Source organism: Lissotriton vulgaris, chromosome 6, assembly GCF_964263255.1.
Source record: "Lissotriton vulgaris chromosome 6, aLisVul1.2, whole genome shotgun sequence".
NCBI lineage: Eukaryota > Metazoa > Chordata > Amphibia > Caudata > Salamandridae > Lissotriton > Lissotriton vulgaris.
Window position 1 is genome coordinate 1471973736 of NC_141694.1, and position 26878 is coordinate 1472000613.

The window sequence follows — 26878 nt, forward strand, 5'->3', positions numbered from 1 at the left end:
ACACCACTGGAGTCAAGCTAGCCGGGCTGATGAGAGGTGTTACCTCGAAACCGGTCCGGTCCTCGGATGCTTGATTCCGTTCTGGGAAGGACATGGCTTTTGTAGTTCGGACTGGACTGTTCCCATGGGGCACAGGGTCAGAGCTGATTTGCATATCGCCATTGTCTAACCCAGGGTGGTGTGGAGTGCAAAAAAACGATGGATTTGGGCCCAGATCTTTGGACTGGGTTGAGTGTGTGACATTGATCCACATTCGGTCCATCACCTGTTGTGTTTGCTCATAGCATGAGAGCAGCACCGGGATTGCACAGGGAGTCTGTCCCAGGGCCTGGTGGGACAAGGAAGAGCACAGGAGGCACGACGCAGGAGGCAGCCGGCAGCATATGGTAAGTTCTTTTTTTTAAATATTATTTATTTCTTAACTTCCCTGCGCTCCTCCTCCCACGTTCCCACCTCTCGCTTCACCACCCTTTGTTTGTGGCAGCCACCACTGATGCACAAGGAATAACATTGAGAGCATGAAGGTCTCTCGTAGGTTACATTTTTGCCAACAGAGTTCTCTTGGACCAGCTCACTTTGTTGTGACCCCAGTTGATGGCCACTGCTCCAGGTTAATGTCCTTGTGTCCCTGGTTCCAGTGTCACATCACTCTTTAAAATAACATGGATTAAACACCCTCCTTAAACTGCCTGGGAAATTGAACTATATCCCCAGTGCTCCTGACCCTCAAAATGAATACATTTTTCTTGGAAGAGAAGGTTTTCAGGTGGAAGTGTTATAATGTTGCAAAGAATAATTCGCCGAGGAGAAATTGAACGTAGTTAATTTCTGATTTTACATGCATTCACTGGAAACGAATTCAAATTTGTATTAAACCTGTGGCCTTTTATATCTTCAAAAGCACTATGGGGAGGAACGTTTAAGAACATTCCATCCACAGGGCTCCTTACTCTGTGTAGAATCAGAATATATTGGTCATTAAATCGTCTGACATAAATAAAAGATATGTTTGAAGGCATCGGCAAAGTGGATCATTGCCCAGGGTCCTCGCCTTGTAAGGGGCCCAGGAAAATGGATTTTCTCTTTAATACACTTGTGTCTATTTATCCATCTCAACTGTTTACGTACAATTCAATAGTGTTTGGTCTCATGGGGCTTGAATTAACAGGAAATTGGTGTCAAAATTCAAGGTTTTTCTGAACAGAGTCTCTAAGATGTGTCTTGCTCGGGGACCCATAAACCTTTAAGATGAGACGTACATATGTTTAAAATATTATCTGCAAAAATGTCAGCCCAGTAGAGATTATCAGAGAAAATATACACATGATGGAACAACATTTTTGTAAACAATATTTAGGACACAACACACTATGTTTGATGCTATTTCTGCCTACAATATTCTAAGATTAACATCTTATCTCATAGTATTTGTCTTGTCCTGCCCTTCCCATCTCCCCTTTCTCATTCAGTGATTTTTGGTGACTTTAAAGTGACATAAAGTGATAAATAACCAACATATCAAAAAAAAATTGGGCCCCAGTTCACAAAGAAATTTGAATACACTTGTAGGTTTGCACTTACTTATATTTGGATGCGGATTTAAGAATTTCAGGAATTCTAAAAAGTTGCCAGGAGTACGTCTGGGACACTTTATAGAATTCTTCTTTAAGCATGCGTAATTTTACTGCTTATAATACCACACATGCAAAAATTGCCATGCCTGAATGCAATTGCACTTTTTAACTTTTTTCATTTTTCTCTTCACCGGCAATATATATTTCCCCAAGGAGAACCCAACCTTCCCTTACAAGCCCACCAATTTTACAGGTATTCCCTTCCCACTCCAAACCTAGAAACACATTACTCTTGTCATTGACAAACATTTGCATGCATTTCCAAAGTAGGAATAGGCAAAGAAAACGTTGAGAATTCCCACAAAAAAATCCCTTGTCCTCCCACAACCACCGCCTCCCCACACACAAGCAGATTCCCTGCATAGACCAAGTGTAACATTAGATGTGCATGAATGGATTTCAAAGTGCAGATTCACATGAACAGGCACTCGTAAATCAAGACATCTTTATTTTGATGGGTGGATGGGAGGGGTGTTGTGTGGATGGAGTAAGATGAATGAAACTCGTCGTTCACATCTGAGAGCATGCAAGAATAGTGTTCGACGTCAGCAGTAAAATGATACTGACGTGTCTAGTCACGAACATAAAGTTGTCCAGTCATGCTTCCTGTTCGCGGTGTGTTCGAACGCTTGTTTGCCCGATGCTGCGTGGGGGGCGTCGACACACTGCAGCGGGGGCACAGCTCGCGCTGAAGGGGTGTTTCACACTTTTCAGAAAGCGAGCTGGGGGCGGGATGGTGACTCGCGGCTGCTTCTGTTCCTGCCCACGGCGCGCCCAGAGACCCTTCCTCCTCCTCGAGGCGCAGCCCGGGCTCCTCCAGCGAAACAAAACAGCAGCTGCTGGCGCTCGAGCGCTGTTTAACGAACACACGCGCGCGCGCCGCCCGGCCCGGGACTTGTTGACCAGCCCCGAGTTGTCGAATACCTCGAATAGCTGTCATATTTGCGGTTGCTGCTGCTCCAAGTCAGCGGGGCTCGCCTTTTTTTTCCTGTTGTGCTGTAAACGAAGAGACTAGCTTTTGTCACCCTTGGTTGCCTCTCGGAGCTACCCGAATTGGCAAGACCCCAAGCCCCCTCTGCCTCGCCACTCCCAGCCTTAGACGCTCACGAGGCTTGAAAAGTTAGTTTGACAGCAGAGTCACTACTGACAGATGCCATTGTAGGTCTGGTGCAGGGCGGGCATCTTTGGAAACGGGCAGGTGTCGTGAAGTTCGCTGTTTGTTTTGATATGCATTTCACGGTTGTGTTTATCTGCGAACCAGGCCCAGACATTAAACAAATAAGTCAGGCACGACAGTAGCCTATTGAGGGAATCACAAATTAAGCACGTCTAGATTTCAAAGGCACTTTACAGCTGAGTTTCTGTAATTTAACGGGACTTCTGGCTCAGGCTTCTTTGCATAAACTGTGGGCAGTACTTTGCAACAAGGTTACTGTACTCAGAACAGGTGGTGGAATGTTACTGCGGCGCTGATGAACTTTTGGGACAGTGTCATTAATTCTCAGCAGATGGGTTGGCCTTTTACAAGGACAGTCACAGTACAGCCTCGTATCTGCAAAGCTGCAGTGCCGCTTTAATGATTTTCGAGACCCCAAGGCAAGATATATTGTATTGCCCATGTTCGGTACAACTTTTGATGTTGTTATCCACGCTCTGCCAATACAAGTCCAATAATAGCAAACACCTGCATTACACGTTAAAAGTAGAGCTAGAGAGAAGACGTTTCCCAGGTCCCCATGGAAGGTGTGGGCTCTGGGCAAATGGTCACTTTTTTTCTTGTCTTATAATGTCTCTGCAAAGCAGCTGGCTTAATAATGGGTCGATATTGCTACTGGTCAGCAGAGCTGGTGTCTTTTCTTAGTTTAGTACTGTCACTTCTCAGTGGGGATCTTGCACCTTCCGTGGGACAGTGATGTCACTTCTCAGCAGCACCGGCACTTCGCAGCGAATCCACAGCACTACTGACGTGCAAAGCTGATCCGTCCTATTCACGCTACTGCAGCACATGATGTGCTGCACATCCCATGAGTTTTTATGAAAACCACCTACATTCTTCTTGGCGCTGTTCAGCACAGCTGCAGTACTTTCAGTGAGTGGGGCAGAGGTGGTATTTCACAACAAATGGTGTATGTTAAACAGACCTAAGTGTCAATTCTCGACAATGTTGCAAGGGTGCTTCCTAGCGCGGATGCTACGCACGTAATGCTCAAGTTAGCACGTTTCAGTTGAGGAGCTATACTTTCATTGGTACAGTAAATGCACCAGGCTACCTTTGGCACTTCTCGAATGAGGTCTGCTTCTTTCTGTACAGTAGATGTACCTGACCAACTTCGGCACTTTTCAATTGAGGAGCTATACTTCCCGAGGTACATTATATGCACCTAGTCAACTTCGGCACTTCTCTGTGCGGAGCTATACTTTCAGTTGTACAGTCCGAGCGCCTGGAAAACTTCGGCACTTTTCGATTGAGGAGCTATACTTTCAGTGTTACAACACAGACAGCTGGCCGAGGAGCTATACTTCTAGAGGTATAGTACGTGCACCTGACCAACTTCTGCACTTTTAGTTTGAGGAGCTATACGTCCAGTGGTACAGTACATGCACCTGACGTTCTTTAAAAGGAGCAGGGCTCTCGCAAACCTGCTCAACATGACGCAGTAGCGGCACGTGCTACCAGAGTTCCTGTACTGCAAAATAAGATAGCCGGGCACTTCTCAAACATGTACCTACTTTTAATGGGAAGGGAGGAACTGGCTCAGTTCAGTGGAGTAGCTGTACATTTCATGACAACGGAGCCACTTCTCAGTACAACGTCAGTACCTTTGGTGGGATACTTCCAAGCACTTTAAAACTGACCTTTAACTATCCCACTTTAGAATGGTGGCGGATCCCACACAGAGCACGTCTGCCCCGGCGCCTGTGTTTACACACTTTTGAAAAAGTCCGGGCTGAGGAGAAGTGGCTGCGGCTCCAGGCACCCTCGGAACAGTAGCCGGCACTTCTTAACGAGGTGCCTCGGTGGCTCCTAAGGGTTAAGCTAACAACTCGGAGGGCGTTAAAGCCGCTGCTGCCACACTCTGCAGCGGCGGCCCTGCATTAGCATATCCGACCTCCTGGGAGAGGAGTCAAGTGATATGTGAGCCCGGGGCCGCGCGCGCCCAGGGAGCGAGGGGAGGCCCCTGCGGCCGCCATTGGTCAGCGGCGGCTCCTTGGCGGAGGGGCCGGAGCTGCCCGTGCACCAGCCTCCGCTGGAGCTGCGGCTTGCACAGCGCGAGGGGCGGGGGCAGGGGGACAGGCCGGCAGCAGCAGGAGGAGGCGGCGGTGGCTGCGAGGGGGAGGGAAGAACAGACACTGGGAAAAAGAAACAGGGAGGGCCTTTGACGCGGGGCGCCCGGGGGCAGAGCGGAGCTGCTGCCTGGGCGTCATTCTGTTCATGGCAAGTGCGGGGCGCGCTGCTCGCCGCAGGCCGCCGCCGCCCCCCGCTCCGCCTCCTCCTCGCTCTCCTCCTCCATTGTACGATGCTGCGCGCAGCCCTGCCCAGCGGCGCCGGGGAGGCTTGAGCGGCAGCCGGCGGGCAGCGGCCCCCGAGTCCCATGGAGCTGCCGCCGCCCGAGGCGTGAGGGGACGCCCGTCCATCTGTCCGGCCCCATGCGCTAGCGCTCAGGTGCAGGCTGCATGCGGTAAGTTCGGCTCGCCATCCCTTGCTATGACAGAAACTCGCGTGGAGGGAGGGCTGGGGGGAGATGTCAACATGTTTTATGTCTGTGCGCTCCTGTGCAGCTTGTGACCGACCTGTCTGTCTGTAGGCAGCAGGGATCGCGATCCACCGAGCTGGGGAAATATACCGACCCAGGGAGATGACCCGTTATATTGTGATAACTCAGTTGATCCGTTGGGGTTAATCGGTCGGGGTGTTGCAGGTTGGATTGGGGACTTTGGCAGAATCGCCCCAACTTGGCCATCTTTTATACAGAACCGTCCCCTCTGCTGCAGGACGCTATCAAAGGGGCCGAGTTACTCCGCTTCTGGGAAACTTCAGTTTAAAGGGAAACCCTCGGGCGCCAGCGGCTGCGCCTCGCTCTATCACCATGACTTTTTTCTTTGCCGAATAGCGCGATACAGAAGGTACTGCGGTCTGCTCAGCCCGCAATAAATCAAGTGAGTAGAGCAGCCGTCACGAGTGTCCGAGGCGGAGCGGCTGCTGTGTGTGTTTTTTTTTAATTCTATGTAGCTGGCTGCGTGCAGCCTCCGTTCCCCCTTAGCAGGTGTGTATTGTCACTCAGGGCCATGGGGCAGCGTGCCGTGGAAGACTGCCCCCTCCATGTCCCTCGGACGGCTCAATGAGAGCCCCCTGCTTTGGCCACGGTGGCGCCCTGTCTGGTGGGAGGCCGTCTGAGGTAGCATCCTGTCCGTGTCCATCTCCCAGTAGGTCTCCACACTGACCGGCTGTCTGGTGCTGAAGGCGAGGACGGGCACGGCTCCGGGGGATTCCCGCTCCTACCCAATTCTCAGGATAGTGTCTAGCCCATACTGCCGTTCTCTGGAGAAAAGTGTACAGGGCCGTTCTTAGCTGAGCACGGTGGCGAAAGGCACCGGCGCCAGTCGGTTAAAAAATTGAAGTTGTTTCCTGGTAGAAATTCCAGTTGACCAGTTACATTCAGTTTCTATTCAAACCAACTATGGCATAGTAAAATAACTTGTTTTTATATACTGCTTGACGCCACACTTCTGTCATTTCTAATCATTGTTAATAAAAAGTGTTATGGTGTAATTTAAAGGTACTACTGCATCCGCCTCTGAAGAATGGAATGCTGCGTGGGCTTTACTGAAAGTAAACCTCATCATTCGTCAGTGCATGTTTTGGGTGTGATCTTTTATATCACTGAACCTTCCTATTTGACTAACCCAGAAATAAGTGGACCTCATCAAATGCACCTATAAGGCACTTAACACGATAAAAAGTTAATGACACCACTGGCAAAACCCTAAGCGGCAGCTGGAACTTTATTCCAGTAGTGCTTACGCTAGTGAAGATACACGTGGCTCAATCATGTTATTTGTATCAGTGTGCCAAAAAACTTTAATGCATACATTTATTAGTACAATGCAGAGGTTAAATAGTTTATTTCGACATCTGTATAGATGTACGTATATATTTATCTGTGTATGCACACACAACTGAATCCAGTCAAATACATTTGTAACCGATTCTTAGCAATTTCCACTAAATTCACTTGTTTGGGGACATATAGCCAATTTTTCCTAGGGACATAGCGCTCAGTTTTTAGCTGTACAAATACTTCTACAACTAAAATGTCCGGCTGTCAACTTGATACGAGTCCCCACCAATACTACTGTTCCTTATAAGTGAAATGTATCCACTGCACAGCAGGCCAACACAACTTTTAGGCTTTAACCTATGTCACTTGGCTACCAAGATTCCACATCAGTTTGAATAGTCTTGTGTAGTGTAGGGCATGCACCCACAACATTAAAGGCTGTTGTCCTTGTCGTACATGAAGTAATGGGTAATACGTGTGTTATAAATACAGTGCAAAAGGGCATGATTTGGCTTTTGTGTTACATCTATGTCCCAGATGGTTCATCAAGGTTATTAATCATTCTTGTACGTACTAATGTGAAGTTACAAGATGTACAGAACATCACAGCTAGAGATCACCTTGCCCGTGACACAGCATAACCATTCACCCTCACAGAAAGGTATTTTGGCACTACTAAGGTCCAAATTAGGAATACTGGAGGAAAAAACTCTCAGAAAACGCGTGTATCATTGCTTTGAGTTGTCAAGGAGTGTTACATTTATTTAATAAGTGCACCATGCAGCCCTTTGCACCTGTACCTAAACTCGCGTGTGAATCTCCAAATTCACGTCAGAACATTTGCTTGCTCTAGAGTGTCCCAAAGCTGCCTTCAAATTTTCACAAGTTAGTGCAGCACAAGAAATAACTCAGACTCCTTATGAACTCCACTCAAGAGTCAGACTGGTAGCTCTCGAGTTTTATTGTTTGACCTCTGCTAGTTATACATGCCCATGCCACAGTGTATATGAACAGAAGAGCAAGGGCTCTCCCGTAAGTGGTTTGGTGGCTTTCAGGACTTGGGCAAGAGATTGCCTTATTCAGGTCATTTTGCACATGGCCAAAGAAACAAGTCCAAAGAGATGCCCTGGCCTTCTCCAAATGTCCAAACTCACAAATGCTTCCTGGGGTGATTTGTGGCATGACTGAGCCACTATAATAAGTACACAAGGCTTTTAATGTGAGTATTTTTTTAAGGATAAGAGGCATGCCCTTTCTTTAACTGCAAGAAGCCATATTGATGGGGTTTTGCTAGAATTTATAGTGGTTTGAAAACTATTGAATAATTCTAGTCTGTACGATTTTACGAAGTTGTGTGGTCCAGAAAAGGACGTGGCAAGAAACTGAATTCTAACATGTATGGAAAAGGGTCCTAGTGGGTGCTGTTTGCATGGTGTGCATATATGATATATTCTGTAAGGAGTCCTCAGTTTAGTCGGTGCACAACAGTATATTGAAAATAGCCTGATAAAATATTTGAAAACTGACTGCATGGCTGATTCACAAAGTAGTCCTTTTAGGAATTGTAGGTTATGCCCCACATTTTCTTAGTTACCACTTTTTAAGCATTCACAAAAATCTTTGATCTATAAAACCGAAATCTGTTTAAATCCACAGATGTGTGTTTAGGCCTTACCTAGCGAATTTTATAATTGTACAATTCGAGTTAAGATGCACTGTACGTTTTTTTTCCCTTCATGGAAAACAATTTTCTATATGATGCAATGCCTTCTTCCAGGCCATATCATAGAATGTGTTAGCTTCTTTTCACACATAATTTGCACACTTTAACCTGCTTTATTTGTCTTGGTCTATAGAAGAGCACATTGGATGTGAAAGATAGCTTTGGAAAGGTTTGTTAACAGCTACAAAGGTACACATTTGTGGGAGTTCTTTAAGTTCAGACCAGCACTTCCTAACTTTCCTTTTGGGGCTGCCATATTCCGGCCCCTAACTCTAAATATGCAATTTTGGAAAATATGTCCTACTTAGTTTTCACAGTTGTAATTTCTGTAGCAGGTCCAAATGGTATTCACAGATTCCAGATCTGGCATTACTACGCTTCCCATTTGTACATATTTGATCCATCTTGAAAAGTTGGAACGCCATGAGGGTCCTATTGGAAGTAGAGCCTTTAACCTGCATTTTCCAAACTAATCTCCGCTGTGCACATTCATAACAATGTTCTATCTTGTCAGCTGTAGGCTATGTTGGTAATGTGTGGCGCAGTTACACCCAACCAAGGTGGATATCCAAAGGCGGAGATCATCTTGGAGTGAACATGGAGACCGTGGAAGAGTTCTCTTTGCGGGCTAGAAATGAGTGTTTAAGGGGTATCTGCAAGGTTAGAAGATTGAGTTGTGGCCTAAGTGCCAGGGTGTGGGGACACTTTTCAGGTTTATTTTCACAGGCTGGTGAAAACCGATTAACCCTTAAGGTTCTTTTTGGTGGCGTCTGGACTTTATAAGCATTTGTTTAAACCCGAAATTTAATTGTATCTGGGTTATGTGGATAAAGATTCATGTGAAATCACGGAAATTGTATTGATGTTTTGAAGGTACCCCCTTGCTTCCATCAGAAATCAATGCTTTTCGCATAATGTTGGGTGGGAGGTAATTTGCATACAAGGTGTGCCAGCACTAGAGGTCACATTGTACATGCCTTCTTTATAACGGATAAAGAAGACCCAACATTTCAAGAAATACATGGATAGATCAGCAAGGGATACATTAATCTGTTCGTTTTTTAAATACCGAAGTCCAGTACATACCAATGGATGCATTTCATCACAGTTAATTGCTTAAAACACTCTACCTCGCATGGTCACTTTTAACAGATAGAATTCCTGGTACGTCTGAAACAGTTGTTTCAGTGCACGCTTACAGTGCTTACCAATTCTTAATAAATAACTAATACCCCAAATTTCTTGTTGATTGGTTTCTAGTAGAGGTCTGATGTATTGACTAAATTACAGGTAGCACACGTTTCATACCCGCCTAGGCCCTTATAGCAGAATGGAATCAATAGTCCAAACACCAACGATCAGAAGATGACACGGGTCACAAAAGAGGGCAGAATGATGAAACCATGGGGGTTCAGGCTAGTAGAGGGTACTCATTAAACATGAGCACTTAGTTTGCTGACTTGGGAGGCCTAGCCGTGCATGCCTTTGGCCTCTGTGGTAGGGAAAAGATCTCATCTCAACCTCAAACCTCCCTTCTTGAGTAGGGCTTTCTGTCGGAAATCGGAAGAAAATACCTCTGTGAGGGCATGAGGACACCTCTGTGAGGGTAGGAGGATGAAGATAACACTCCAAGGAGATAAAGATACCTCTCTGAGGCTGTGAGGATACCTCTCTGAGTGTGTGAGGATGAGGATAACACTCCAAGGAGATGAAGATATCCTTCTGAGGAGATGAGGACACCTCTTTTTGGGTATGCAAATGAGAATATCTTTGTGGTACCAGGATGGTTTTCGATACTGCCCTGCTAAATTTCCCCGCAAAGTTAATTAAAAAAAAGTGGTTGTTACCTTTGTCGAGTCCCCAACTCCCGGGGTCCATTCGATAGGTGGCTGAATGTTTGGGCACATTTTCATAATAATAGGGGGTAAGCGATCTGTCGGGTCAGTAGCCTTCCATATAGTTAAGGAATCAGTCGTATATAGTTTCTGTAAGATTATGCAGTTGAGAGATGTTTTCTTCAAAGGCACGCTGTTTGCAATGCCTTTGCGGGGCGCTCACTTCTTACGTGGTACAAAACTCATTGATGTAGACAAACAATGGTCAAGTTCTTATTTAGGTAAGTGTTCTGCGCAGAACAGGTCAGTTGATGCACTATTTTACAGTTATCGCAGTAAAACTGCTTGTTGTAATATTTGGGCACACTTGTGGTGCATACGATTTTGGACGTCTCAAGATAAAGCTTCTTCTTGACGGTCAATTTGCACTGACTGATTTTAGTTTTTGAAAATTCGTTGATTTTTAGTCACATTAAAGATTTTGAGGATGAAGTCTCTTGGGCCGTTTAATTGCATGGAATGAGTCCTCCAGGCTGTTTTCTCCAGTGTGCAAAACATTTGACTTGAAACAACCCCATTCTCTTTAGCTAGCTTTAAGGTTTCTTCAAAGTGTCAGATGAATTGTAAGGATCGGTATTTTAGTGAGCGAGAACTAGGATCCGTGCACTGTGTAAAGATGAAGTCCAGTAGTCGACATGTACTTTAAGTATGTTTACTTAATCTTAGTTGCAGCTTTTTAAGTTCATGTAGAGTAGCCCCACCAGGAGCAGCCTGCCTGCTGCTCAGCCTGTACTCCAACTGTCACACTTCACCTCACAGGCAGCCAAACATTGCATTCATGTCCATCAGACCAACATTCCATGTAGCACTTTCACACTAGCTGAGCAGCTAGGGAGAAAGTAACAGGATAATTACATAACCAAGATACTACACACTGCAATTCAGCAAATGGGACACTAAAACGGGCTTTCCACCCCACGTTTATGTGTGGTGCCTTCGGTCTCTATACATGTGGAATGCTTATGGCTATTCTTTTGTTTTATTTTTAAATCACACCCACGTGAGATATTGTATCTACTTTAAAACTTATTTCTAACCGAAAGCTGCCATCTTGGACAGTTGGACTTCCAGTCTACGCTGAGTCAGGTCATGCAGGAAGTCCCCGGGGTTCCAAATTGAGACTACAAGCCCTAACGCACATACAGAGTTTTTTTAAGACTTCCAAATATTTTATCACAAAACGCAAAAAAATCAGAGTTCCTGGCCAGTCCAAGTAGCATGGACTTTAAATATTAAAAAATAAATATACGGGTAGCATTTACCTCCATTAAAGAGGGTAGGTGCGGGTACATTCATTTTTGTAAGCAAGAACTTGGTGTCAAATAAATATTCCTTTATCCACACATAACACAGAAAAAGCTTCTGGTTTGGTTCTTTCGTGTGTATTGCCCCAGTCTGCAAGCACTCGTGACTGTCACCAGCTTCCATGCAGCAGGAAGTGTGTCACGCTCAGAAATGTAGAGCTTCAACACTGACCCAGTGAGTTGCATGCACCTGTTTCCCAGTAGCCACTCTGATGCTTAATTAACTGTTTTGTGCCCATGACTCACGCTGTTATTCAGCAAGTGAGGCCTGTGGATCAAACATGATACCAATACACTGACATAAAACTAAAATAAGTGAAATGGTAAATATTGCCTAAGCCATTTAAAACAAATCTACGTAGTTAAAAAGCGCAGTAGTTAAATGCACACCTTTAGCATCTGTGAATTTAAAGCTATAATAACATTAGTTGTGCTGCTGTATTTATGTGCCGGATTGGTGGCCAAAGGGGTTGTGCATCGCCTTGGGGTATCTGTGGTGGACCGCATGGTCACCGGTTCGAAGCGTGTCAGGTTCATTCAACTGTCATCCCTCCTAGGCTTGAGTTGGGTAAATTCAAACCTCTTATTATTTAAGTACCAAGAGACCAGGTGGAGTGGTGTGGCTCACTGGTTAGAGGCGGCAGACCAGAGAGCAGAGGACGGCCCGGGACCAGAGTTCAATACCCGACGCGGCAGGGTCATGGACCAGGGTCAGCGGACTCGATAATTCTCATCTCTGTGCCTACTCTAACCAGGGATCACACTCGGCAACTCTGGGCATTAGCTTGCCTCATCTCCACAACGGCCTCCCACATACGCCGGGGATGCCTGGTTTCACCTTGGAGATACCCAGTAGAGACCATCTCACAGGGAAAGCCAGGACGGGTCCCCCAGCGGTCTACTGCGCAGAGATACTCCTTCGGGAAACGATTCTAGCGCATTACAAACCCACAATTAATTAATTAATAATTAACCTAGGAATTGGATGGAAGTGTGCTTTGCAAATACACGTTTCTGAAGCGGATATTCGCTGCATGCTTGTCAAGTTACCTCGGATCGTAAGAAGCATCCTTATGGTTTAGTCTGGTCAATGCTCACCCACTTCTGTCCCAATACCTCCTTAACTTTACACCAACTGTACATGAACACCAGTGCATTCAGAGTACTCTCCGTGAGGTTTTTGGGTCCAAACTGACTGTCTATTTGGTCTGTCGTTCTACAAAAATAACATAATTCAACTCCACCTGGTCAGAAAGCAAAGTCCTAGATTTCACATTTTACTTAATACTTAAGTGATTACAGAATCCTGAACCTATTACAATTTAAGGGTTATGGGACTCGTGTTAAGGTCTCGCTGATGCTTCCATGAGTTCTTCAGTTTCTTATTGTTCATATTAACACATTTTAGGGCGCATATGGAAACAGGTAAACCTGATGTAGAAAAGGCCTCTGACCTGGCGTTGAGTAGGTGCAGAAGCCGTATGGATGGATGGTGGCCTTATTGTCTCTTAAGGTAGCCATGGTGTGGGCATAAATGGAGCCAAGAGAGAGTGGTAGAGTACCTGGCTAAATTGTCAGACTTTGTTTTTTTGTTATTGTTGCCTTATGGTTGAGCACTCCTGTTAATGTATTACATAAACTGTTGAGTTGCTAACATTAAAAATGACGAATCCTTTTGCACCTTGTGTTTGTCGATTTGCATACACCTACAGATAATCAATTTAATAACGTTACCACAGAAATTGACCAGCTATGGTTAGGACCACAATCCATAACTCTCTACTACAGCCATGCAAACCATAACTCGTACACCAAATGCAATGCTCATTCCCTCACTCTTAATGAAGAGATGTAATTATTTTATAGATTAGGATACATATCAAATTACCTTTTCCACTTTGACACGTACGACAATGAGCATCGTAACCATATTGCTTTGAGTATGTGGTGTTGTTTAATTATATTTTGTTTTTAGGTGTTATTTATTGACAAAATATTGTGAGGTGAACCACTCCGGCTCGCCATGTTAAACAATCATTTGTAATGCATCAGCTTTGCCTATATAATGAATAAAGAGCTGTTTTCATCAATTATCTTTCTGGGAGAAGGAAAGCGCTCCCTGACAGATAACACAGGAGTTGAGGAGATGTGGCACGGGTCAGAGCTACAGACTCAAGAATTGGGGATTCCAGTAAAATTTTCGGCAGCCCTGTGCGACATCTTGTGATTCTATGCAAATCACTTAATTTTGCTGGGTGATAAATTGTTAAATAAAATATGCTGCAAGAGTAAAAGGCACAACTTTATGGAAATTTAGTTGGAGCAAATTGGATGTTAACAGTAATTCGGTGCCAGAAAATGTTGAGAAGCAGGCAAAGAACAAGCATTGGTAAATGCAGGAAAATATGCTACAGCCAATAGAAATGGAGAAAAGCTAAGTGACACGCACTAGATTCAATGAGAAGCCAGGAAAGAGAGGAGGCCCGATGCAAGTCCCTTTTAAGTTTATATTAAAAACAATGTGTTGGAAATGGCCCTTTTTGCAGGGTTATCCCCAAACTTTTTGCTTCTTCCTCCTTTATTTTTCCCGACCTGTGGTTGTTGGCAATAGGACTCTGGACACTTTACCACTGCTGATCAGTGCTAAAGTGCATATGCTCTCTGTGTAAATTGTTATTGTGATTGGTTATCCATGATTGGCATATTTGTTTTACCAGGAAGTCCTTAGTAAGGTGCACTGAGTGTGCCAGGGCTGGTGATTCAAATGCTACTAGAGGGATCTGCAGCACTTGTTGTGCCACCCACAGGAGTAGCCCTACAATTGTGTCTCAGGCCTGCCACCGCAGTGCCTGTGTGCAGTTGCTAACTGCCATGCTGACCTGACCAGTGTCCACACTGGCCAGGCCTAACCCTTCCCTTTCTGTACACATTGGACACCCCTATGGAAGGCCCTAGGTATCCCCCTGGGCAGGGTGCAGTGTATGTGAAAGGTAGAGCATGTACTAGTGTGGGTGACATGCTCTGGTAGTGAATTACATCCATTTTCGTTTTTCACTATTGAAAGGCTATCTTGCCCATAGGCTATAATGGGGAATGCTGTGTATAATGTTTACCTGCATATATTCCCATAGGAGCAAGATAGAAATTGAAAGTTTGGTATCCCTGAACTCAGAATTTAAAAACACATCTTTTAGGAAATATGTTTTTTAAATCCTGTGATTCAAAGTGACTGCTTTCTTGTCTGACCTTTCTGTGTGCCTTTGGCTGTTTGTGAATGGTCTGTCTGGTTTGTGAGTGACAGGGCTGGGGGATTCCAGGAGACGGAATGAGTTCGCCCAGTGGTGAATAGAGGGATCTGCATCTAGTTGGGAGGGAGGAGTTGCACCTGGGACCTGAATAAGACTGTGTCTGCCCCCCCCCCCCCCCCAGTGCTGGCTCCACCCCCTGTGGTGCGTCTGATGTCTCTGCCCTGCACTGTGAAAGGAGAGAAGGAATCATGTCAACAAAGTGCTCCAGGGCTGTGCTTTCCCTCCACAATGCTGGCTCCACCTCCTGTGGGGTGTCTGATGTTTCTGCTCTGCACTCTGAAAGGAAAGGAGAAGCCAGGAAAACAAAGTGCTCAAGGAACACCCAGAACTGGTTCAGACCGGGCTCAGAGGACTCCTGCACAAAGGGAACAAAGACTTTTTGGGATATAAGTACAGGACCCCAGACTACAGAAATTTAGATCATCCTGGAATCAAGAAGGAACCTCTGCCAAAGAGAAAGCTGGAAGACTGAAGAAGGAAGACTGTCCTGCTGTTGCTTTGCTGGACTGACCTGCAGTTGCTTTGCTGCCAAGGAGAGGGGAAGGACTTTGCTTTGTGCTGTGTCCCCTTGCTTGAAGGAATCTCCAAGGGCCTGAAGAAGATCTGGCTCCTTGTTAAGAAGTCCCAGGAACGAAAGGACTTAACCCCCAGCTTCCCTGAACTCAACTGAGAGAGTTCTGTCCTTCCCAGAGTGTTTGGACCAGTTGTGGTGCCTCTGGAAGTTGTACCTGTGTTGGGAAGCTGGAAACCAAGATTTTAAGGACTTTCTGCCATTTTTAACGCATTGCTCGCTTGCGGAGCGCATCCCCCGTCAGTGCGAGGAAATTCCCGCCACCGCGAAGGCAGAGACAGTCGCAGCGCAGCGCTGTTGCCGCTGCCAGAGTCGTCGCATCCTTCGCTTGCGAGACGCACCATTCCGGTGTGGGAAGATTACCATTGCTGCGAGTATCATCGCAGAGCCTGTCGTCACTGGGTGAGATCGTCACACTGCTTGCTTGCGGACCGCTTCACGTCGCTGCGTGAGTCGTTGCAGAGCCATCGCATCGAGGGGCCGTGAGAGGAGAAGATCGACGCTGAGCCATGCATCGTCGCCGCACCGGAGATCGTTGCCGCCCCAAAGATCGTCACATCGTACCTTTTGTGGGCTGCTTCCACCGAAACCTGTGCACCGGAATCCACGCAAGGTATCGCATCCCTCCCCATACAGACCGGAGTCATCGCAACACGCCTGCTATGTTCAGTGGGGTTGTCGCATCGCCTCCCCAGGGTCTCAGGAGTGACGCATCGCTTGCTTTTCACCGCTACAGCTTTCACTTGGAACTTGTTGCATCTAAAAGTACTGTTGGCTAAAACATGGCGCAGCTGTGGATTATTTTAACGCAACCTTAAGAACTCATTTGAAACCATATTCTTGAACTGTGTATGTTGGATTTTTGTCGTTTTGGTCTTGTGTAGTTTAGATTAAATACCTTTTATTTTTCTAAACTGTTGTGGAGTCAGTTTGTGGTGTTTTCACAATGTTACTGTGAGTGTTGGCACAAATACTTAGCACATTGCCTTTGATAAGCCTGACTGCTCGTGCCAAGCTACCAAGAGGGTGAGCAGGGGTTATCTAAAGAGTGTATCCTCCTTACCCTGACTAGAAGCATGGGTCCCTATTTTGACAGCGGTACCTACCTCTGCCAACTAGAGACCTCCAGTGCTAACACAATAGATTTCTCAAGCACAGCACAAGCGCTGTGCAGGCTACACCTAAAAAAGATTGTTGCTGGATTAACCTGACTGGCAGAAAAATACGCAAATGATGGGGGGAAAGGAAAGACCTGGGAATTACAACCATCCAGTCACATGTTCAGTAGAAAATAAATACTCTCTATTAGAATCTAAATACCATCCCAAACAGCCCCTAACCAATAGATCATACATACTCCAGACCAAAGCACAAGCATAGTGTGACCACAAATTTTTTTTTCAGAAGAGCACCTGCTGTTTGGCACCAATGGTTACATATTAAAGCTCTGCCAATGTTCAAATAAACACAGTGCCACGTCTACCACACCTTGATAAAATTAAAAGAAACTGTGGTGTTTTTTCAACCTTTCTGGTGGCCTGTAAGTGGTGCAGCACAATTCGGTGTTAACATAATGTACTATTTTTCTTGTTGTCATCTTCCCACAAAATACAATTATAGATTTTTTTCTTTCTTGTGTATCTGGTTTGAAGGGATTTGCCTATTTTAATGTTGGATGTAATTTGTTTAACAATTTCGTGTCACATTATGTAATTACTTTGGATCACTACTCCAAGTAGGCCATCTGGGCACTTGGAGGTCTGACTATCAATAACAAAAATATTGTGATTCAAAAATATTGATTGTAGAATACTGTGATTACCATGATTCTATGATCATAAGTATAAATGTACCCTTTTTAACTCCACATCTAGTACGTAACCTGAAAATATAGGCATTGATAAGGTATACAGTACCATTCTTAAGTCCGCAAAATAAGTACCTTGATGATACAGATATCATTAAGATCTGGAGATGTGGAATTGAGAATAGCAAAGCTCTATTTACCTTTTATAGCTACTTCAAGACATTGTTGTGTTCTGTATTCTGGATATAATACTTTTACAGTAGAATCTTTAAACTTAGTATTCTGCCCTTGTGAGCCCAGCAGGCAGTAAAATGTTGTTTTCGGAGATCCACTGTGAATGCACAAGAGACAAAATGACTGCTAATGAATTTCAAAGGAGACTGTAGGGCTGCTGATACAATCCTGTACATGGGCATGGCTGTTAGTACATATCAGTGCTGTATTAACAGCATTATATGACCCTGGCCAAAGCAGTGCACTGGGCCCTGCCTACACAAACACACTGTGGATGAGCTGCCCCTGGTTAAATTCTGGTCTGTGCATAGATTAGCATGGGGCCCTTTGCTCGTGTGACTCCCGGGCATCTTCCCAGCGTACCATGCGCTAAGATGACCCTGGCCAAGATGCATATTTTGTGGTCGCTCTGAAAACCAGAGTGTATTTTAGCATTCAATCAATCAAGGCATTTATATAGCGCACTATTCACCCGGAGGATCTCAAGGCGCTAGGGGAGGGGGGTCCGCTACTGCTCGAACAGCTAGGTCTTGAGCTGCTTCCTGAAGGCGAGGTGGTCCTGGGTCAGGCGGAGGTGGGTCGGGAGGGAGTTCCAAGTCTTGGAGGCGAGGTAGGAGAAGGACCTTCCCCCTGTGGTGGCTCTTCGGATGCGGGGGACGGCGGCGAGGGCATGGCCGGTCGAACGAAGCTGGCGTTTGGGAGCGTAGAAGTTGAGGCGGCTGTTGAGGTATCCTGGGCCTTGATTGTGTAGGGCTTTGTGTGCGTGGGTGAGGAGACTGAAGGTGATTCTCTTGTTGACCGGGAGCGAGTGCAGGTCTCTCAGGTGTCCGGAGATGTGGTTGCGACGGGGGATGTCCAGGATGAGTCGTGCTGAGGCGTTTTGGATCTGCTGAAGCCTCTTCTGGAGTTTGGCGGTGGTTCCGGCGTCGAGGGAGTTGCCGTAGTCCAGACGGCTGGTGACGAGGGCCTGGGTGACCGTCTTCCTGGTCTCGGTGGGGATCCACCGGAAGATCTTTCGTAGCATGCGCAGGATGTTGAAGCACGTCGAGGAGACGGCGTTGACTTGTCTGGTCATGGAGAGGGAGGAGTCCAGGATGACGCCCAGGTTGCGTGCGTGGTCTGTTGTTTTGGGTGTGCTGCCTAGGGCGGGGGGCCACCAGGAGTCGTCCCAGGCGGAGGGTGAAGATCCCAGGATGAGGACTTCCGTCTTGTCCGAGTTCAGTTTCAGGTGGCTGTTCTTCATCCATTCGGCTACCTCTTTCATCCCTTTGTGTAGCATTAAACTGGTTGACAAGCCCACCTCTCGTGCACAGTGGAGCTTCTTTCGCTCCACACACTTGAAATCTATCTAGCAGAGGCATCCCGGCCTGGTGCTTGTGGGAGCCCTGGCTTATAGTTTCTTGCTTTTTGTTTAAATTGAGGCAACCTTGTACCCATGCTTTACCTCTGAATTGTGTTCCATGTGCTTAGTGTACTTGGCCTTAAGCACATGCGCTTCTGCGCCCCATATAGGGGTAGTAAGCCAGAGGTGGCTGCCTCTGAACGGGGGTGGTGAGGCGGGATTAAAAAATTAATAAACATAAACTTACCTGCTTTGCCGCCTCCACCTGCAGCCTGCACCGGAAGCACCCAGGCTTCTGACTCTGCCAGCCAATCACAACGCTGCTGATTGGTCTGAGCGGCCTGTTTGGCCGCTCAGCGGTGCCTGGGAGGCTGGGCATGTTCTCCACGGGGCTGTGCAACACAGCCCAATGAAGAACATACCAGCTATGGCCGGTCAAAGCGTCATGCGCATGCAGGGAGGGAGTACGAACCATTCGTGCTCCTTATACGGCAAGACCGTTCCGCCCCGCCCGGAGTCGCAAAGACACATAAAATGATAATAACTTCTTGTTATCATTTTGGTGGGGTGATGCTCCTCTGCCTTAGCCACTGTAGCAAACGCTATATAAATGCTGCAGTACAATACAGTGGTGTATCGCAAAATGATGGAGCACCCTTGCAGAATGTGATGAGGGAGCCCCGAGATCCCGTATTGCACAGATAGTCACTGAACAATGCCCCCTTGAAGGCTTAGGGGGCCCACTGAGGCCCCCACCCTCCCCCACCGCCGCAGGGCTACAGGAGCCTGCGATACGCCCCTCTCCTTCTCTGTTTGGATGTTCTAATGTTAGACGGATTCTGGTGTCTGAACAGCGGTGTGTGTTGAGCAGTCATTACCCTGGCAGTAGGCAATCCCCTCGTCGTGGCCTTGGGGGCAGTTTTCCGCCTTGGTGGGGATCTGGCCGCTCCAGCCTGTATTAGTGCCCCCCTGGGAGCCCTGGCCTCGCGGCGGCGATGCCAGACGGGTACCCCCGAGCGCGCATCCCAGGGCACCTCTGTGTTGTCCAGACAGGCGCCCCACGAGATTCAGGCTGGCACTTTCTATAATTAGTGGAAATAACGGAGGCCTAACACATGCTATTGTTTTAATTGACAGGTTTGGCTTTAAAAAACGAAATAAATAACATACACATCACGCCCGTGTGCGACACTGTCTTGGAAATGTCTTCAGTCGTCGGAAGCTGCCGAGGTAGCTCAGTCGGTAACAGGTTCACACCTGCGCAGGTACAACTGCGCACTCATCCTTCATGGCGGATGAAAGTAGGAGTATCGGGTTGGTTTGGATCACCTGTGTATTTACACAGCAAGAAAACTTTTGATAGGGTACGTTTTATAAACCTGGTCAATATTAACACAACGCTGGGAGAAACAGCTACTTTTGACTTCATTAAGAACGTGGGCATACAAATCTGTTGGTAAAAGTAGTGCACACTGGAGGTAAAGTACGGAATGCATTCTGTTTCATGTTGGCGTGACTTTAATCGAGCACGTTTTCTTTGGTACGGGGTGTTGCAAACATCACTCAGCAGTGCTTGCACGATCGTGTAGTTTACACTCAAACGTTGTATTGTGACGTTGAGACGGGTCTTTAGATTTTTTTTTTTTTTTACATTATACGAAAGCATTTATATAAAGTTATTGTTTTGCACGTACCATGTTGCCTTCTGGACGCTTGGGAACTTGTGTGTCCAGTAGGCAGTAGCTCATTAGGCTCGCCATGGTTTCGGCTGGAGCCCAATAATTATAATAATTATTTTCTTTATGTGGCACTTCATACTGCAGTTCTGCTGTGCCTAAGTGCTATAAATAGCCGGTGTTACTGTTATCCAATTTACTAGCAGTTAATATGCTGACCTCCAAAGGATGGCAGGGTGAGTGAGCCTTGTCGACAGTCCAAGTCCTAACCCTCAGAGAACCGCACTGGTCAGCGGCGAGCGCCCAACGGATTAAGCCATCTTGTTCCAGATGTGTACTTGTGTTTGGTGCTGGCATATCCCCACTCAGTGCTAGAATCTGTTGCACGGAGTAAGATACGCTTTTTCAAGTACGCAGTTCTTGTCTGTTTTGTGCTTTATGTTCATAAATGCACGCAAAACTAAACTTTGTCATCACAAAATAGCCACTCGATCACAGCACATACAAAATAACTACCCAATACCTATTCAAAGTAACATAAAAGCCACTACTCAAAACATCTAAAACATACGTATTTTACTTTTAAAATTTTGGGGGGGAGCTTCCCTTTTTCATCTTGTGCGTAGGCTGATTAATGGGGAGTTAAGGACTGTACCGCAAAAACACTGGCGTGTACCCCAAAGTTTGCCTTGTTATTTTGGAATGTATCAGAGGTCCGAGTTCCGCTGTAAACACTGTACCCAACAGTACTCCTCCCTACAGAGATTATCAGGTCAAACTTGCTAAAAATAAATGTGTTGGTAAACTTTAACAAGTTATATTGCATGGTAACTGGTTTAAGCAGGTGGTTAACCTGTATGCCAATCAGTGTGGTTGGCTCGGGTTCTGACTGTATTTACTAATTTTGTTCCACAAACTTGCAGTAAATATTACTGCTTCCATTAAATACCTCATCCTGGGGTTACAGCATTTAGGTTGTGCATGAAAGGCTTCCTCCCGTTCCAACATATCTATATTTTTACTCATCCGGCTTCTGCACTGTAACACTACTGTGGATGTGTCCAAAATGCCTAAGGTTTAAATGACTGTGTTTTTGATTGCTTTGTTTTAGGTGTGCTTCTCATTTTCAGAGTTGTGCTTTCTTGAAAGCCTGTAAAAGGAGGAGTCTTACTTGGTTGCCACAGCTAATTGGCGAAAAAAAGAGTCTGTGCCAGAAACCTCAACCTCTTGGTTGCCAAGTCCAAAGATCACTTACTGCAGTAAAGAAAGAGGCGGAGGGCAAGGTCCATTTTAAACTGAGGCTGGCTGGCAGTGGGCACAGGGCCAGGAACAGTGTATTCTCTCGGTGTTATCAAAGATGGCATTTTCTTCTTTATGCAGCTGTGTGTACCGCTCATTTTATGGTTGCGTTCCAAAAGTTAGCATTTTGTTTTTTGTATGCAAGCATGCATAAGTGACAGAACTGCATAATACTAGCCCTGACAGGAGCGTAGGATCCTCAGACTGAAACTCTGTTCCGTATGTAAAATTAAGGAACACGTTGGATATCTGATACCTCTGTTTCTATATTTTTTCTAAGGGTTTCTCCAAGAAGTAGCTTTGCAACTCAGATAGGTCTATGAAGTTGTCAACATAAGATCTTGGGTAAAAGTATCCATGGTTGTGCTACATGCAGGTTTATGTTACCTGAAAGTTTCTGAGTTTGTGCGTCTCTTGTTTTTCATTTATGTTCACATGTTTGGTGGTTGGTTGGTATTTTTCTTCGAGTGTACTTGGGTAACACTTAGGGCTTCAAAGAGCCAAGTTTGTATGGCTTTCTGAAAAGATAGATGGTTTTCTAGTTTCCTTTTCTGGGGGTGTCAGAGTTGCACAGCTTGATGGCGTGGGCTCAGAAAGAGTGTGTTTTTTTAATTTAATTTTTATTTTTTATGTGGCACTTTCAGCTGTGGATGTTGCCAAACTGTTCCAACATAGGCCATACATACACTTCTGCAACATAGCATGCAGGTCCACTTGTCGTTCCAGGCAATTAATTATATTGCCACTCTGATGGCAATTGAGCTTTAAATACACTTCTCATACAACATATGTTACCTGTGTGTAGGCATAAGATGCCTTTTCAGATTGGTTCCGACCAACTTGGTGGACCCAGCACCAATACATTAGCAAGTCTCCACTTTCCCTTTGTATCTGCAGGATGACAACTTGGCATGTCTTTCTCGAAAACACTCCTATTTGGAACTCCTTATTATACAACCAACGAAATAAGGGACTTTTGCGTCTTTTTTTTCTTCCCTGGAAACATACTTATCGCAAATTTGTTCCAAATAACTTTGCATGTATTTCTTGGGTAAGAAATGGCATTCCAAATGTGTATGAATATCTACAAACTCGAACCTTTGTGGGTCTTTCAAATAATTACATGATTTCCCCAACATCCAAAAATCTCCTAAACTCCAATTCAAGTTACAACCCCTAAATCTACAACTGTAGAAAATGGGCCTTTCTTGAAGATTGCCCCAGGTTTAAGTGGAACTTGTTGATACAAAAAGTCTACAAACTATGATTCTGAGAAGAAACATTTTCAGTGTCCAGCCACATTGTATTTTAGCTTCCACAAGCTGAATTTGGGTGAACATATATTTTGGTGACTCGGATTATTCACGTCAAGAAAACAATCCATTTTTACATATGCTTTGTTGTTTGCAAAGACACCCAACTTTTTTTTTCTTTTCAAAGAAAAGTTCCATAAAATCCGATGCCATTGTAGAACCACAACCATGGTTGAAAATAAAGAAAACAAGCACTGGCAAAGCCAAGATGTGTCGGCTATAAATGGCTGAATAATTTTCTATACCTAAAGAGGGAACGGGGGAGAGAACAAAGAAGCACAAGTGCTCCCTTGGACTGCCCAAAACAAATAATAAAAAAAAGTCCAATGTGGCCTGGAAGGAAACATTTCATCCAATCTGAACATTGTGAGACTGAAATGCTCCTAGGTGGGACCAACACAAGAATAGAATGGAAAGCCATTGAATCAAAAGCAGACAATAAATAGACTGCAAATCCACCCAATCGCGAGCAAGGGGCTGCCACAAAGTCCACTCTAGTATTTGTTATGTATTGGAAGCAATAGACCTGCCCTACAGTAGCTAAATCAGTATGCTTCAGAGACCAAAAACATAAATACTAACCATACTGGCAACGTTTCCGTAAAAACAACAGATCCACAAATGTAAATGTATGTAAATGTATTTGAGCTCATATAGCGCACAGCTACCCACAAAGGGTTTCCCGGCGCTTGCTTAGGGAACCCGTCCTGGTATTCCCCTGTGAGATAACCCCGGCAGGGTATCCACAAGGTGAAAGCCAGGCATCCCGCCGCGAGGGGCCGTTGTGGAGATTAAGCAAGCTATTGCCCAGAGTCGCAGAGTGTGAACCCGTGAGTCGAGAAGGCACCGGAGCGAGAATTATCGAGTCCATGGAATTTTTGAGCCCAAGACCCGCCGAGGCGGGGAATTGAACCCTGGTCCAGGGCCGATCTCAGCTTCCGGGTCTGCCGCCTCTAACCCCTGAGCCACACTTCTCCACAAATAATTTCAACTGAAACAATAATTGATAACTTACTAATTTTTAAATGCAATTCTTACATGTTGCTTCAAATTAATTGTAGAATGACTTTCGAGCTGATGTTGATATTAGTTCAGTGGATGCAATTGCAAATGAGTCCGTGTTTTGGTAGTATGTAACGTCTAACTTCACATGAGGTTGACAAGCCTGTTGTTCATGTTATGAGAATCTATAAGGGCCAGGGGTTGGTTCTAGTGTAGAAATGTGTTAAAAAGTCTCTTTATTATTGGTTTATCGTGGTTATTCTGTATTTCTTTTTGTTTTAAGACTCATTTCAGAATAGGTTAGCCAGCTTTAATATACTTTTACGATCTCTCTTCTTGGGTTTCTGCTGTAGGCTCATATTTCAAAGGAGGAAAAAGTACAGACTTGTTCTTTTTTTTAAAATGTTTATACCGGCCATGACCTGAAGATACCAGCCATATCAGTAAAATACTGGATAGGTGGCAACCCAAGCTGCACAGTGTCATTGACAAGGCAACAACTATCTGCTTCTGTCATTTTTAGGAAGAATTCCCTCGTGGGTTGCCAACCACACACTTTTTGGGCACTTTCTTGAAAAAGTAGCTAGTATCTGCTGTTTTTTTACTCTGATGAAATGCAAGACAAACAGCAGATAAACTAAGGTTATTGCACTGCAGTGCTTATTCAAAAGCAGCTGAGGTCCTTATGGATGCTCACACATTTAGAACTGCATTATGCTAAACAACGTTTTGCAGCAATGGCAACATCCCCAGCGCAAAGAACACAGCGTCTGTGTGATACAAAAGTCTCTCTAGCTGTTGAGTGGTGTCTTGTGTCTTTCGTACTTGAGGCATAACCATGTGCAGCTAGCCATGTTCACACACGCGACAGCTCAATAGTATATAGCATAATATGTACTTTTCATAATTGTTACACGTATTAAGCTACGAAGATTCATGGAGTGTCTCTCGCCTCAGCTTTTGCCTAATGTTTGTGCTTGTTATAATTTGTTGGTAGTATTCTATTCAATGTAAAGTCATGCTACTTTGTGTGTCTTTTGCAGGTGAAGGTTTATGTTTACTCCTTGGGTATTTGCCTAGTTCCTGCCTGGTAACACTCACTTTTGCTTGTATGTTTGAACCACAAATTCCTTAACCATGCATGTCTAAACAATGCGGTCTAAATAACAACCGCGTCTTAACCATGCATTCCTTTACCACGTATGCCTTTACCATGTAATTTTGTGGTAAAGGCATGAATGGTAAAGAGGTATACGTGGCTAAGGCCACGAGCCCCACTCACCACTGCCCCAAGATACAAACTCCCCAGACTGGCCCTGAGACCTAAAACCCTGTCCCTAAACCTGACCCAGCCCTAAAAACTGCCCGCCCTCCCCTAAGCCCATAAAACTACCCATTCCCCTCCCTCTGCCCTGAGGCCTAATACCCTAAACCCTAATTAAAAAATCTTCCCGACTCTCCCCAGCCCTAAAAAATACTCCAACCCACCCAGCCCTGAAAAGGGCCCCTGACCCCCCAGCTTTGAAAACTACCCCTGATCCCTCCAGCCTAGGAAACTACCCCTGACACATCCAACCCTGAAAACTACACCTGACACCCCTATCCCTGAAAACTAGCCCCACCCCAGCCCTATATACTAGCCCTAAACCCCCAGCCCAAAAAACTACCCCGATCCACCCCAGCCCAGAAAACTACCTCCAACTCACTCCAGCCCAGAAAATGACCCGATCCCCCCAGACTACAAAACTACCCCGACCCACCCCATAGCCCACAAAACTACCCCCTACCCACCACCAGCCCCACTTACCTCTCCATGGATCTCTCCCTGCTTCCATCCAATGCAGCTAGATCACGCATTGCCTTAACCACACACATGCGTGGTTAAGGCAAGCGTGGTTTAGCTTGCGGAGTCTGAACACTTGTGGTTTAGACTGCAGTGTTCCGTCTGTTTCTCCTTACTTTTCCACACATTTTCAAGAGGTTCTTTCTATGTGACACAGTGTCATTTGTCTCTGCACTTACACAGAGTTTCAGCACAAAAAATTGCAGAAGGAAAGTTTCCAACAATGCCATCCTCAGGATATTTTTTAAATTGTTATGGCATCTGTACCGCCTTTGGGGAAGATAGTGAAGGAACCAGAGATGCTCTTTGATAACAAAAAAGAACCAGCAAGAACCACACCTGTGGCGCCATAATCTTACACACTGGCATAAGCGCCCTAGTGTTTAACCTAGTCCATCATGCTCACTATTCCCTTTCCCATTTATAAGTGACGTTTACCGGTGAGTTACTGGACTATTCTCTAGAGGTCATGATCCTCTCATCGGCTCATCCATCGCTTTACTTTCTACTGCTGTACAAGTTTTCTCCTCGCCTCTAGGGAGCATGTCCTTCGCTGCCCCGGTCCTGCCTACGAACATACCACCCTGTTCCTCTGGTGATCCTGCCTGACCAAAGGACCATGACTGATGTATCACAGAACCCTCTGTGTGCGTCTAAACACCAACAAACCCACCACCGCTTCAAGCAACTTGAGCCTAGCATATCTGTCCCTGGCAATTTGGGCGAACAGTTTCCAACATCCAGAGATGAAATTTGGACAACCAGTCCCAAACATCATGTATTGACTAGAAAAACTCATGAAATCTTACATCAGTTAGCTCTACAAGCTTCCAACCTTAGCGAAAAAACACCCCCACCATCACCCAA

General features: G+C 45.6%; 1 protein-coding gene and 1 long non-coding RNA gene across 3 annotated transcripts in view; one reads left to right on the forward strand and one right to left on the reverse strand.

Moving 5' to 3' along the window:
- LOC147709010 (uncharacterized) overlaps positions 1-26878 on the reverse strand; it is an 84768-nt gene that overhangs the window by 56585 nt on the left and 1305 nt on the right. The window lies entirely within an intron of this gene.
- Positions 5049-26878, forward strand: part of SERTAD2 (SERTA domain containing 2) — a 409456-nt gene continuing 387626 nt past the window's right edge. Inside the window, exon 1 of one of the 2 annotated variants that reach the window (XM_086927605.1) lies at positions 5049-5314. In XM_086927605.1, coding sequence (XP_086783731.1) covers positions 5068-5314 — 247 coding nt within the window. In that variant the 5' untranslated portion in view covers positions 5049-5067. The remainder of the gene's footprint in view (positions 5315-26878) is intronic. The other variant, XR_015296669.1, reaches the window with a different exon arrangement.